The following is a 15,827-nucleotide window of genomic DNA, read 5'->3' on the forward strand; positions in this document are numbered from 1 at the left end:
TCCAAAATTGACTTTGCCAATAGATGATTTAAAGAATTAATCTGGGGCCTGAAAGCCTTGTGATCTATATAAAAAAAACAATCTCTGCTCTGTCTTTGCTCTGTAAAACCAAGTGTGGCAATAGTAACCCAGGACTCCTTGGAGGCTTCATCTGAGATTTCAACCACATCTCTTCTGCAAACCAGCTGATGTGTCATTGGGTGACAATCTTAATTGTGTCGCTAATATAACACTTGCCTGTTAGCAGCTACTAATAGATAACATTAGCGACAGACAGAGAGAGATTATTACTGAATTCCCGGTGCTTCTCATCAGCCAACATGTCACTGCACAGAAGATATTTCGGGCCACTGATTTACACTTCGGGGGAAACAGCATGTGACTTAAGTCTTCAAAACGGTAAACACTTAAATGAGTGAGTAGCTAAGCAGCAGTCACACACATGATGCTAAAGCCACACAGCTCATATCGGGAAGTTACAGATGGTTAGGACATCTGCTGTGAGACGCTCTTTGGGAAGTGACTTGTTGTGTGAGGTTATGAGGTACTGACGCCCGTACAGAAAGAGGAAGCATAGGATCTGGTGACGCTACCAGCCCAGCAAAAGTGCTAATGAGCAGAGGTTAACAATGGGAATAAACGGTGGGATTTCATGGTGGTTATTCCCTGAGGTGTGAGTCCTCTCCTCTCCTATTTGTCCTCAGGAGAATGTAGCTCAGTCTCCAGGTATGTGCTAACCACTGCTCTACAAACAGTCACACGTATCATTCACCATGACATCATGTTTACACTGCACTGGCTGGAAAGCTCCCTGGGAGACAGAGCTGCAATGTCGACATCTCCAGACTCTTAAAAAGAGGTACAAAGATAAATGTATGTATATGTCTGTACGTGTGTGTGCTGACATTACTAAGAGCTGTGGAACGTGCAACTACATTTGCCACATGTTTATGATGCTATAATGTATTAGTTGACATATATTCACTCAACAACAATTGTTTATTCGGTACACCTGCTCAACTGCGTGCTAATGCCAACATCTAATCAGAAAAACACGGTCAGGGCGACCAGCATCAGAATGAGGAAGAAAGGTGATTTAAGTGACTTGTATATTGGTGCACATGGGTTGGTCTTTACACACAACCATAGTTTACAGAGAATGGTTCAAAAAAGGTAAAATATATAGTGCTCTGCACAAAAATGTCTTAGTTAGAGACCCCAAATCTCTCCCAGTGACATAGTGAACATATGGGCGGGAAAATGTGATTAGCATAGCTGTACCTGTGTGTTCTGTTTCCTGTTTTATTTTGAAATACTTACCATTGCCTCTCGTTTCAGGGTCTGCTTCCTGTAAAGTTTCCCTCCTGTGTGATTACCTGCCCCGCTCTAATATGTTTCACCTGTTCATCGTTATCCATCCACCTGTGTATTTAGCCTGCGTGTTTCCTGTGTCTGTTGCCAGTTTGTCTTGTCTGCTGACCAGTAAGCATCCCTGCCCTTCTCTAAAGATTAGTTATTTGTAGCCTTTTGTCCTCTTTTGTAGTTTTATATTTGTTGTTTTTATGTTTATATTATTGAGGAGCTTTTGTGCGACAGTTTGGACCTTTAACCCTTAGGGCACAGACCATGGTAAATTGCCATTAGAATGATACACAACTCTTTATATGGACATCCTGGGGGGTTGTGTTTATAAGTTAAATATTCAGGCTTTAAAATAAATGCATTATTTTTTTCCCGTCATATGTGTTGTTGAGTCAAGCTTAAGATTCATTATATCACATTCTGGCAGTGATATAAAGTAGCAATAATTGTACCAAAGTCATGCAATAGACCATTTTTCTTTTCTTTTTGTTCATAAAAATGATCCTAGTGAACTTTGAACTGTGACGTATTTCCAAATTTCACAAATTCAAGTTAACTATACAATAGATGCATAAATATTACAGGTAAATGTCACATATCGTGTATCCCTCATGTGTCTTTTAAAACAACATATTTTAATAATTTTATTTATCCTTTATCTTTGTTCTTCCAGGGATGAAGGGAACGTATGTGTTCACTTCAACTTGTCGAGTGCAAAATGTGAATGTTGCATTTGTTTCACAGATTCAGTTCAGTTTAAGGACATAAGGATGGCAATGTCAGTCCCATAGTAAGCATATACACAAAGGCTGGAACACAATATGGAAACTACAGGGGGAAATCAGCACAGGAAGTGGTGTGGTGCAGACAGTCAACAGACGCAGTAAGTCATATATTGTAGTTACAGTGGTTATTACAAGTTTCCTGAATACCAACATACTGCATAAATAAAAGAAAGTGGAGAACATAATTTCATACAAGACTCCAGATCCATCAATATCCCTCTGATCCAACACGCCAATCAATATTTAAGCTGTTGCTTAGCTACTGTGAGAATAAAGAGACCAGGAATGATCCTTTGGCTCACACTGAGCTGCATGGAGTCACACACACACTCACTGACGCTCACATCTGCATATCAGGAATCCTCCGTCATGACTTGGGATGACAGATTTTTCTTTTTAGAGAATCGTCGTACGTTGACAGATATAACAAGTGTAGAGAGAAGATCCACAATAAATTTGGCGAAAGCTCTTGTTTGACGTGTCTCGAGGTTGGAATGTGAAGGGAGTAAAAACACTTCCAGGTGAAATGCTTTGCTCTGAGGGAGATACAACATCCGACAGCTAATTAATTACCAGTCTGGCTGACCCACTTCTGTGTCAGTAGGGATGGGGTCAAGCACTGAGAAGTATACGCATAAATGAATGCACTAGCAAAGATGTGTGACAAGTATCTGTCACACAATGAATTGTGATTTATGATTTAATTACCTCCTTCCATTCAGTTCAGCCATAATTATACTTTGTTTTATTTGTTTGGATTTAAACCAAACCAACCTGTTCCCGCCCTTTCAACAAAACACTATAAAACAAATAAATACATACATTTATATAAAGTGTCTTAGTGTTAAACCACAGTGGATGAAGCACAGCCAGGTGACATCATTAAAAGAGTACCAGTCCAATAAACAATGGTGGGAAATGGAGTGAAGGGAAAAACGCATCGCTGAGTTGTTTTCATTATGAATACAATTGGGATAATTATTATTATTATAATTCTGCACAATATTTACAATGAGAACAAACAGAACAAATTCCTGTGGTTGGAACAAATCGTGTTCACACAATAATAATAATTGTAAATGATAGTGATAATAGACACAAAAACACAGACGGGTATTCCGTCCCATTGCGACTCCAGACTATTAAACCATATGCTCCAAATGCATATGTATATGACTCACTTTTTTTCTACAAGGCAGAACGGTAGAAACACTTTACTCACAGTAAATGAACACGAATATATCAATCTGATTTGTCAATTTCCCTATAGGATTATGCGGATTAAGCAGAAATAAACAGAAAAGCAGTTTGACGAATCCTACTTTGGCCTGCAAAGTGACAATGTTATTTGTAGACACTTATTTCTCCTCCGCCACGGGAACATTCGGTCCAAAACACAATGTGCCAAACAAGTGTTTTCTGTACCAAAAGACATTTCAAAATTAAAAACAACATGATGTAAAACTTGCATCCAAATACTTAAGGGAGTTTTACGTAGGGAAAGCTATTCAACATCAGTCAAAGTAGCAGCTCTATAAACAGTTTTGCTAAATAAACGTGTTGCTACAGAGATACCAATGACGTTCATCCGTATTTGGCAGAACTTCAGCATCTAAATTCCACAGCATTGCGTCTTTTTATGCCAGTGATGATGTTCCTCTTTCTGAGTAAGGCAGTTGTGAGACTATTGTAAGACATCATTGAAGTATTTGCACAAATTACTTTAGGATAGGATTTTCCTACAATTTTGCACAGATTAAGATTAAGTTCATATTAAATTTTTGTGTCCATCACAACAGTTCAGTTATTGATACATACAATAAATATAATGAACAAAAACTCAATGTATCCATTAACCCTTAGAACACGGAACATTTTGGCTGCTTTTTTCCCATTACTATGTTAAAACATACAGTATATAGAGAGGGTATAAGAATGTGCAATATAGAGTGTCTTATATCTTATGTCCCAACATTTTTTTAAAGCTTGAATAAGTGACCTATAAACACACCCCCCAGGATGTCCATATAAGGAGTTGTTTATCATTCTAATGGAAAGTTACCATGGGTGCACCTGTGGTACAGATCTGTGCCGCATGAGCACTAAGGGTTAAGAACTATATTTTTATGAAAGCATTCACACACAGTACATCACAACATTATACAAGATACCACATATTACATACGTACATCATCCAAGTTACATTGTCTCCTTGCCTGTGGGCACAAACTCACATAAACATGCACCTATATGATCTATAATGACGACAGTAAACTAACACTCTGTTGATCTGTCTGTCTGACGCCCTAAAGTTCACGGTTCAACTAAAATCGTCTTGTTGTCCGCTATAGTGGACATGCTGTAAAATTTAAAATATGTTGAAAAACATTGATATTTCAAGGTGCTTTTTAGGCCCAAATAGAAAGGAAATCATACAAAAAAGGAGGAGACTTCTTTAATATTTATTTATATACACACTTAAAGAGTTTTTTTCCCTTAATGAAATTACGTTTTTAGGTCTCCAGTGTCCCCTCCTCGTCACAAACATCCCCCTGTGTTGAAATAAAGATTTGACTGTTTGTTTTGTTTTGGGTTCATGAGTTTTTCCAGGAAAAAAGTGTTGACACACAAAACGGGCGATTGGCCCGCTCCAGGGATGAGTGTTGTTGTGCACATTGCTCTGTCTATCCCGAGCCCCTGTGTTCACTGACAGCTCTGCTCCTTTGTTCCCTGCATGTGTGACTCAAGCGATACACGTATCGCATGTGTATCGTAATTTGCACACAGATGTGAAGGAAATGCACACAACCTTCTCAAGGTAACGGATGCAGATGACGGCCAGCAGTCAGTGGAATGGTGCAACAGCTCCTCTCACTGGTGACAATCAGAAAAGCACATAATAATAATTGAATATTAGCTTGGTGTGTTCCATTTTTATGTGCATTGCTCTCATGATGAAATGAAGTCCAGTCTTCTGTCTTTTAACACATAAATCATAATATATGGTATGATATATGGTAACAGTTTTGCTGATCTTTTACAAGTTAAATGTGTTTATTAACATTTAACAACCTGTCACAAGGACATTGTTTAAAACCCACATCTACATATGAACTTTTTTACTTAGCTATGACACAATGTGTGTTTGTGTGTGTCATCGGAGCATGAAAAGAAGCCCAAATGACACTATGGACCCTTTAGGCACAATTTTCTTGATCTCATGAGCTAACAGTGCAGAGTGGATGACATCGTGGCCATGGTGTTGTGCAGATGTAATCCAGCAGTGGGCAGTAGAATGCAGTAAATACCATGTAGATCTTTCTCCTATCGTTCATTCATTCATTCATTCTCCTCCACATGAGGGTCACAGGACTGCTGTTGCCAATCCCAGCTGACATAGATGTGAAAGGTCAACCGTCCGTCTACTGTGATCATACAGGATGGAAATATTTAGTTCCTTTTTATGTCTCTGTGTTGCTCCCAAACAACTCGATCTTACCCCACATTCTCACCACTAGACCCACAACCACGAGGATTTCACTGAGTATGAGTGGTAATAAATTCACTGAAGCCAAAGACTAGTTCTTTGTGTCTTGAGCAATAATCACTTTATATTATATATCTCTTGCTACGTGTGTGTGTGTGTGTGTGTGTGTGTGCGTGCGTGTGTGTGTGTGTACAGCCACCATCTGACTCTACTCTTGAGCAACAGGTCCTTAAACCGAAATGAGGATCTTTCTAAAATCTTGCCTCAAAGTTTGAAGTACATTAATGTCTAAAGGATCAAGACAACACAAATGAATGTGTACTGTATAGAACCTGAAACTGAAGCCTTGACTCACTCTCACACACTCTCTCTCCATCCTGGGTTGTTGTCTCCCTCTTCATGCTGCCCTGTCCTCAGACATTTGTCACTGTTGTCTTGTTTTTCAACCTCCGCCTCCCCCTTTCTAATTGAATCCACAGGACTGAATTCCAGTGGGCAAAAGGAGAGGAGAAGGAGGGGGGAAGTCAGAGGCCAAAGGTTGGGTTACGACCTTTGCTTGGTGAGTAGAACCCCACAGTGCAGTGTGTTTGTGCATGTGTGTGTAAAACAGAAACAGAACAAGAGAGTCTCTTATTATGTATTTATGCATAAATGAAAATTCCATAGCAGCCACTCTGGTTCTCATGTTATGTCATTAGTTAGCAGTCAGGTCTTACTCATGTAATCCATATGCATAAATAAATACAGTAAAATATACACATAAAATACATCATGCATACAATAATAAACCTTTGCATCTACATGCATCTACTGTATAGTGTGCCAATCTTTTTAGTCTTTTGTCTTTTCACTCTTGCTAAGATGAGGACCAGTGTGAAAGATTTAGTGACATCTAATGGTGAGACTGCAGACTGCAACAGTCCATCATGGAGCTATGGTGGCCCTCAGATACCAGAAAAATGTCCTTGTTTATTAGCATATAAATCTTCCAAATGCGAACATGATGCTCTGTCTGGTTTGTTCTTTTTGAGCAGCTGCCGAAACATAGCATTTCAAAAAGGTGGCCCTCATAAAGCATTACACACTGAGGCCTTATCCACGTGGAAGCAGAACTTTCCCCATACAATATTTTACTTTTTTTGTTCTGTAAATACAGCAGTGTTTCAAGCAATGTCTACATCCACATGAAACCCCCCAAAACAGTGTACAAAGCACTATAACGCAAACACACACATAAAGCATGCACATGCACGTGTACAAACTTTTAAATAACGTACACATTACCACGTACACAATCACAGAAACATAGCCCAAGGCAGGGCAACTCATGACATAAAATAAAAGACGTCATAAAGCGTGTAAACCAAACAATTTCCAAACACAAGAAGATCAGGACGACGATGACAATAAGTGGCGTTTTGGTTTTATACATGACATTTTTCCTTGTTCACCGAGTCGTGAAAAACGCCAGGAAAAATGTATGTTAATAATTAACTGTTAGGAAAACTCTCTCTTCCAGATTCCCAAACTCTCTCTGTGAATCTCAAAAGACCATTTGTAGAACCCATGTGCACAAATGCACACACAAACACACACTGAGGCGAATGGGGCAGGGGGTACATTGTGAAAGAAGGAAGGTGCTGAAGAGAAGGGGTGGGGGGAGGGGGGGCAAGGGGAGGGAAAGAGGAGCAGATGTTCATCAGGTCTACAAACCTCCTCCTCCTCCTCCTTTTCCCCCTCACTTCATTATTTCACTGGTAATAGTAGCCTCTTATCTGAAGAAGCCTGTGTGGGGCTGTGAAGGAATGACTTCACTTAATCATTAGAGTTTCAATGGGTCGTGTGTTTGTGTGTGTGTGTGGGGGGGATCTTGTATGGGTATCTTTGTGAGGACCAAAAAATGTATACATATCTAAGGAAGTGAGGACATTTCGACTGGTCCTCACATTCTGACACCCCTAAAAATGGCTCCAAACATGGGTTAGGGTTATTAGGTATTAGGGTTATTACATCTTTGTGAGGACCGAAAAACGTGTAGATCACAGGAAGCAAAGAGCCAAGACATTTTGTGAAACATATTTGGCTGGTCCTCATGTTTTATCACACCTTGTTTATCAGGATTGGGTTTATGTCTTGGTGTGTTTGTGTGTGTCAGTGTACAACTTGTGGAGTAAACTGCCATTGTAGATCGTAGGACCATTTGTATGAGAGTGACAGAGAGTGCCACACTCCCATCTCTTGAAACTTATGACCGGATTAGACTGAGACGCTGCCATGTCGCCTCTGTAAACCTCTCGTAATATCAAGCAGATGCTGCATCAGCAAATAACTTGATTAATTATCCCACTGCCCTGGAGATTATGTTACAAAGCAAAGGAATGCATCCCCATGACCCATCTTTATGTATGTGGGTGACTGATCATGGAGCCAGACTTACCAGCATCTCTAGCCTGTGCCTGCTCCACCTCCAATCCTTCAACGACTTTCTCTCTTTCTCTTCACTCTCTTATTTCCTCAGTCTTTCTAAATAGCCCCCAATCCAGCCCCCTCATCCCTCTCCTCACCTCCATCTCTCTCCTCCTAACAAGCTCCTTTACGTATCTCACCCATTCACTGTGTGTGTGTGTGTACGTGTGTGTGTATGGGAGTCACAGAGGGCGGGCCTTTAGTTTGTTAGTTGGTTCTGCAGCTCATTGAGCTCATTGTACTCCAAAGGCTCTCTAGCCCAGCTGGACTCAACAAGAAGCCAGAACTCCCTTTCAAATCTTCTCCTCCCTTCTTCCTTCTCCCCTCCCCCTTCCCTTCAGAAACCCGCCTCCACCCCCCATTCCACCACCCATCCATACTCTTCCAGTAATCCCCAACTCACCCACCAGAGATTTGTTTGTTGAACTAAACTTAACTAAATAGCTTTTTTTTCTATATGTATATATATAAATAACATTTGTTTACCAAACCAAATTAACAGAACGGACCTTCCTACCTCAAGGCACTCATGCTGTTGACATCTTGCTAATTGCTTGTTGTTCACAGTGGTGGTCTTCATCTCAGGGCAAACAGAAAAGCAAGCAAACACGCTGCTAAGTCGATCAACTAATTAGAGCTTTCACCAAAAGGGTAAAGATGGATGGATGGATAGAGATCGATAGATAGATAGATAGATAGATAGATAGATAGATAGATAGATAGATAGATAGATCGATAGATAGATCTTAAGAGGTCAGTGTTGTGGGTATTTTGAGAAGCAAAGTGACGTAATGACTCACGCGTGATTCATAGATGAGTGTAAATGACAGTGATGGACATCAGGACACCACAGGCATTTGCTGGAGGGCTCTGAGTCAACTACACACATACAGATCACATGAGTCAAAAGATGGCTGACTCAGACAGGCCTCAGGCTGAGAATACAGTGTACCTATACCATTACACCATCACAAAATACAAGCACACACAAGCATGTACACACACTTAATGGTGACCACTTGGCTGGACCAAAACAAAGCTTTTTGGCAGGCTTTGTTCTCAGCTGACCTCATCCCTTTGTGAAGGGGCCTCTCAGCTACAGTGTGAGCTGCTCCCAAGACTTATTTTCAGAGTGCAGCAATGCAAATATGTTTCAAATGTACAAAAATCATCACCATCAACAGATCTTTTAAAAAAACATCAAAAGTGCAAACTTCTCCATGTTTTTGTTCCAACCACACAACTCATGTGATCTCAGAGGGAATCAAACTCTTGGCCACTGGCATCACTGTACTGTGCAGCTGTTTCTCTCCCTGAAGCATGAAGTGACAACCTCACTTCTGGCACGGCTGTGTGTGTGGTTGTGTATTTTCCTTAAGGCTTATCCTTGTAAATGTCTCATCAGTGGTGGCAGAAGAATGGGATCTTTATTGTCACTGTCAATTTGAGCTATTTCTCTGTTCTTTGGTTTAGGGTTACATGCTTGGCTGTGCATATCTGAGGTTTTTGAGGGTGAATTAAAAGGTTTGAATAAAGGGCCGTAACATGTTGCTTTGGTCCTCGCAAAGATAGTGGAACAAACCTGTGTTTGTGTGTGTTTTTTAGAGGGAGTGAGACCATCACATATTCTCTCTGCTCTGCTCAGCAGTGGAATTTTTCACACATCTCCCTTTACCTTTGAAATCAAAGTCTTCACTCCTCCTTGTCTGCCTCATAGGGCTCAGCCGTCTCCGTGTAATGCCTTTCTTCACATACAGTACGTTCTGTGTGCCTCTTTATTCTCCTTTGAGGGGGTTTGTCTGCACAATTCTGTATTAGACCGTTTTCTTTAATTTCAGAGGAAGTAAAAATACAAATATATTAAGAAATATAAAAATGGATTTAAGAAAGAATGAGTTTTATGAAAACACAATCATTGTGCATATCATGTTTGTTGTGTTTGGCCTTAATATTTTTTTAATACATTCATTTTATCAGACACTATTTTGGGTAACAAGGCCTTCACTCCTCAGCAACAGCAACACTGACCGAGGCCATCAGGATATGTAATGTACAGGAGAATATTAATATTCATCTTGTGTTATCTCGTTGTATTATTTGTTGTAACTGAAACTGATGCAATCACAATATTCTCTTCTGCACAAAACTACATGCAAATAGGCCTACTATTTCTGTTGTTGTGTTTGTTGTTACTTTATTGTTGTAAGTCAGATCAGAATCTTGTGGCCAATAAAGATGTGTGCATTTACAAGGAAGTGTGCTTCAGCTTCCATTGCTTTGTGTACTTTGCACATTTGGCATAGAAACAAGGGCAAACAATAAGTTAAACAACATGTTTATTTAATGTATAACTTTAATTAGGATGGAATAAAAAAATAACACGAGCATATACAAATCACAGGGATTACTCTTAACTTTCTGTGTGATTGAATTGGCTTTCAGGAAGGTTTAGGGGCCTGGGTCTGGTGGGAGTGGCTAACGCCAGGTTTTAAATCCACACGTGGTCGCAGTGTCGGACTTGTTTGGCACCGCAGACACTGCTGGAAACTTCTGATCGACTCATGCCAGCGAGTTGCTACTGCACACGTCGTTCACTGCCGGGGCAGACGGGACTGATAACTCAGCAAAATGCCATCTCACCCCAAACTCAGCCAGTTTGCTGACCTGGAAGAGATGATGTGCAAGGTAAACGACAGGCGCCACGAGAGAAGCGGAGCGTAGAGTACACAGCAAAAGTTGGCTAAGTCACTGAACGGGCGGTTAGCTTAGCTTAGCTGCTAACTTCACACTGTTTTTTTTAGCTATTCATCTGTTCTCAAAAACTTTTTAAATATTTTTTTTTCTACTGTGAGTTAAAGTTGAAGTAAGATTAGTTTGAACCTGAAAGCTATCTTGACACAAAGTGGGAGTATCGTTTGAAACTAGTGTTTAAATGAATTGCAGCATGGTCTCATTCAACTTTTAACTTGTTTTAGTCGTAGTTGTGTGGATTTGGGTGGTAAATTAACCACCTCGGGTGGCTGCCATTCATTATACAAACAGTGTAAGCGCCATGTTAACGGCAGAAAACGCCATCTCTTTAAAATCGAAACTCGGTGAACACCCCAACGGTTTGTGTAGCGTGAAACAAGCACCAGTTGCCTTAGGCTTAACTTTATTACTGTTGAGGCAAATGTCAAAAATGCTCTTTCAGAGACGGACTGCATTATTATTGTTATTATCATAAAACTGTAATGTTTGCATAGGATGCCAAGTTATATTCCTGCATTTAAGAAGGTGGGTGAGCTTGCTGGATAGTGTGAGACATGTGTTGAACAGCTACAACTATGTCGATTATCAAATTAGAGTATAATTCTATATTAATCGATATTTTTGGTTAATCTAGGCAAGAACTACTCAGTGAAGATTTACAACACTGAAATGAAGCATCAGTACTCACTACACTAATATTGTGTTTCTGTCCACGTCTGAAAATAGCCAAGTTAAACTGTTAGACATTGAATTAGTCAAAGTTGTTTATTGTTCTTTTATTGTACTTTTAGTTCTTTTCCTATACCCCCAGTTGTAATTTTTATTTATTCACCTTTCTGTGAACCTGCAGGATTTGAGTTCACAAAATGTCACCCTGTGATGTGGTTCTTAAACTATTCAGGGTGCCTGGGACAAAGAAATATTTAAGTTACTTAACCAGACATTACAATGTCAAAACTACACAGGAATTTATTTAAGTTGTAAAATAATTTCTAGATTGATATACATGTGAAATTTGGCGAAGTTGTATACTTGATGCTTTGTGTAAAATGTGAAGACTTTTCTAAGATACAATGTGTACAATTTAGCGCTATGGATTGGTGAAGATGCATCTTGTGTCAACATGTGTAGCCTTCAGTGAGCATCAAAACTCAAATGTTGTCTATTGTAAAAACATGGTCCAAAGTGGTCTTCTCCATAGAGCTGGCCTGGCTCTAGACTCATTTGGGGGTAAAAAGCAAAAATGCTTAAGTCCGGTACACTTAAATTATAGTTATCTTCTATTCATGCTGAATATAATTTTACATACTGGACAAAAAGATGAAATTTAATCCTTAAATAATAGAAAAGTGCTTTTAATTTCTTTAATATGTTACTGTGTAAACAAATAATTACATTTATGCAGTTCTTGACAAAGGATGTGCCACAAATTTTGAAAATGAATCGTTGATAGTCATTGCAAAAGTTGTACATCTCACATTGTGTTGTTGGTTGTCTTCTGTTACCACAGCAGTTACTTAGTCTCGACCTGAGGGAGCCCAACAGACCACCACCATCCCTGGGTCTGGCAATGAGAACACCAGGGTACATCAGCCAGCTGCATAAGACGTATTCCCTCTCGTCTCTCTCCTGCCTCTCCACTGATTCCAACCAATGGGGGCAGCAGCCGGAAAGCCCAATGCCCTCCCAGCTTGCTGTTTCCTCTAACTGGGGGAAGTCAGGCTTCCTTGCCCAGCGCTCTGTTAGTATGGTAGAGACGAGCAGCAGCAGCAGCAGCACAGCATCAAGTCTAGGCTGGCCTGGGACTGACATGAATCACTCCCAAAGTGACATCAGCCCCACGGCACTGAACACTAGCTCCTCTTCATCCAATTCATCTCTCTCCTCTTCACGCTATAAGACTGAACTGTGTCGCTCTTTCACAGAGAATGGGTTGTGCAAGTATGGTGGGAAGTGTCAGTTTGCCCATGGACCAGATGAGCTGCGAGATCTTAACAGACACCCAAAATACAAAACTGAGCCGTGCCGTACCTTTCACACCATCGGTTTCTGTCCCTATGGAATCCGGTGCCACTTTGTCCACAACAATGAAGAAGAAGAGAAGCACGCGTTCTCGCGTTCCTCTTCATCTTCCTCTTCCTCCTCCTCAAGCATTCCCCAGCAGCCTCTTTGCTCCTCCCTCCCACGCAGACCTCCTCTTGTCAGACAAAGCTTCAGCTTTGCAGGGTTTCCCTCTGCTCCTCAGCAAGCCCTACAACATGCCTTCACTCATTCTCCACCCGCTACCAGCCCCTTTACACCTGCTCCTATGGCTTCTCCTCCTTCCTGCGCTGATATTACTGACTTCCTGTCTAATGCCTTCCTGGAGATGGACTCTGCCTTCAAGGCTTCCCCTGCCGACAAGTATCAACCACTGGGAAGTCAGGCCATGTCAGATCCCAGATCTCCATTCTTGCCTTCTCCCGACTCTGGCTGCTCTCCATGTGGGCTCTCTCCAACCAGCTCCCCCCTCCTGAGACAGAGCCCCAGTGCCACTTTGCAGCCTCTTGGTACCCGATCCCTGTCCTACACTTCTCTGTCAGACCAGGACCAAGATGGGAGCAGCTCTGCCAGCTCGCTCAGTGGCTCTGAGACCTGTGGTGGCATTAACGAAAGCAACGGCAGACGTCTGGCAGTATTCAGTCAGCTCTCTGTGCCTGAGGACACTGCTGGGGTGTTCCTTTAGGCTGCAGTGTGCCGAAATCACAGACACGCATACATTACATGCATTCACACACAGACACATTCAGACCCCATATTCTGAGATGACACGTTAGTGCTCAAGCGCACACAACGCTCGTACATTTGACACATACATGACGTACATTCCCCTCTCACACGCAGACACCTCAGTTTTTTTGCACCTGTGTGTCATCAGAGGAAACAAAGACTTAAGTGAATGACTCAGACCGCTGCCAGACTTTGGCCTGTTATATTTTGATGGCTGAAATGCCGTCGTCGAGTGTAAGGGAAGTGGATATTAATGCTGAAACAAAGAAGTTTGTTGCCATGTGAACAGACCTATCAAAATTGAAGTTAAGTAGTGCTTTGAAGCTTTATCAAAATTGTATCTTGAGATTGACAGATTTAGTGTAAGGTATTATTACCGCAGCCCTCGATGCCATCACTTGTTTTAGATCAACCTTATTTATATTTACATCTCATCAGCAAAGAATATGATAAAGCCAAAGACATGTGTTTGTAGCTCACAGCTGATGGTGGTGAGGCCGACAGCGCGACCTGTGTTCAGCAATCATTTTTCTTTCAACTATACACACTGTATCTTATTCTCCTAACTGTACAGTCTGGGGTTGTGTTTAGATCACGAGCCTTAAACCTGACTGACATTTTTAAATGGTTAAAGTGCCGGTCGTGCTGTCAAACAGGGTCGTGTTGACGTTGAATCACGATTTGCTGAGCTGTTGGGTGAGATGTAAGAAGGCTTTTACATTTATTTTCTTTTTGTCGCATAAGCTAGTGTGAGTTCTCGTCTCTGTGTTGTTACAATTGCGACAAGTCGGTCTCTGGTGCCACCAGTAAAAATGCCATATTGCCAAATTGATCTGGCCCCACAAGTCGGGGGAAGTGGGACTGTTTGAGCCAGTAATATTACCAAAGCCACATGGGTTTTGGTAATATGTTTTCACATCCCATGTTCATGACATCATTCACCTGTATGACTTGCCAACTGGATAAACAGGACATGGGGTGATTTTATGGGTTTTGATACATGAAGTGTGCCAGAACATCTACGCTGGGAGTTAAAAAAAAACCTTTATGATATGGCGCCACATTATTTTGTATCGTTTTCTATTCTTTTCAAAGTGATCATATTTTTTGTTTTCAAGGTACTTGGCTCCGAAGCAAAGTTTAATATAATCCTATGGCTAAGTCCTGTTTTTACTTCTGGCAAATTCCTTAAAAATATCTGTGGTGCCTAATATATAATTTACATTATCTTGAACTCAAACATTTCCTGTAGTGGGTTTTTTCTCTCCCGTGTCCACAGGCAGCACTAGTATTCCATTTTTGGACAAATAGACATGTTTTGTGACCACCATCTTCCACCTCTTTGGTGTATCTCAGTGTTAATTATTCCTGTTATGTCTTTTGTACTGTTACGTGAAGCACAGTCCTATTCATTTATACTGCGCTCCTGGCTGTGTTGCCTTACTGTGCTATATCCAGCATATGCTACAGTTATGGTAGATATTGTTAGTGTTTTAGAAACGTTACTCTGCAGTTTTGTGTGTTTTGACATAGGTTTGTAGAAGAGAAGCAACTGCGCTGTTACTGGTCTATTTAAAATTGCCTTTTCATCAACATGTTTGAGGCCTGTTCAGTGTTAAAGGTGATAATCTTTAGTAAATTAATTTCTTTAATTTATTTTTAACGTATTTATAGTTAAACTATGTACTTACTAAGTACTTTGAGTTGTTAATGCTCATATCACGTTTAATATATTTTGGTCTCTTTTTCTACTGGAAATAAAGTTTAGTGGTTTTTTACTTGACTGTTTGTCTTTACTTTTTTCTACTTTGATTCAAGGTTGTAGGGGTAAAAACGTATGCACACAACTTTGTGATCGAGGTTACAAATCTTTGTTTGTTTTTTCCTTACTCTTTCTTTAGAATGTGCTGTTCTATTGTTTTTGCAACGGTGTTCACACAATTTTGACGTTTTAAATGCAAGCTGCAGGAAGGAAATGAGCAGGAAACCAGCAAACTGTCATTTACAGGTTTAATTCTAGATCACACTCCCTGTTGTCGTGTGCTGTTGAAATTAATCGTGTCAAGGGAGAAAGTAAAATGGTGCTGTGCCCCAGACGCCAACATTGAAACTGGGTGTAAATAATTCAGTTATCACTACAAACCTCAAACTAAATGTTTCTTTGTTGTGAGGTTAATGACAAAACTAAGATTTCACCCCATGATTTT

General features: G+C 40.5%; 1 protein-coding gene across 1 annotated transcript; it reads left to right on the plus strand.

Moving 5' to 3' along the window:
* The first annotated feature begins 10,594 nt into the window (after positions 1 to 10,594).
* Positions 10,595 to 15,398, plus strand: zgc:114130 (uncharacterized protein LOC570332 homolog). Its single transcript, XM_044033057.1, has 2 exons — positions 10,595 to 10,785; positions 12,362 to 15,398. Exons 1-2 carry the CDS (start codon positions 10,729 to 10,731, stop codon positions 13,574 to 13,576), a joined length of 1,272 nt encoding a protein of 423 aa, XP_043888992.1. The 5' UTR covers positions 10,595 to 10,728; the 3' UTR covers positions 13,577 to 15,398.
* The last annotated feature ends 429 nt before the right edge of the window (positions 15,399 to 15,827 follow it).

Source organism: Solea senegalensis, linkage group LG8 (genome assembly GCF_019176455.1).
Source record: "Solea senegalensis isolate Sse05_10M linkage group LG8, IFAPA_SoseM_1, whole genome shotgun sequence".
Taxonomy (NCBI): Eukaryota; Metazoa; Chordata; class Actinopteri; order Pleuronectiformes; family Soleidae; genus Solea; species Solea senegalensis.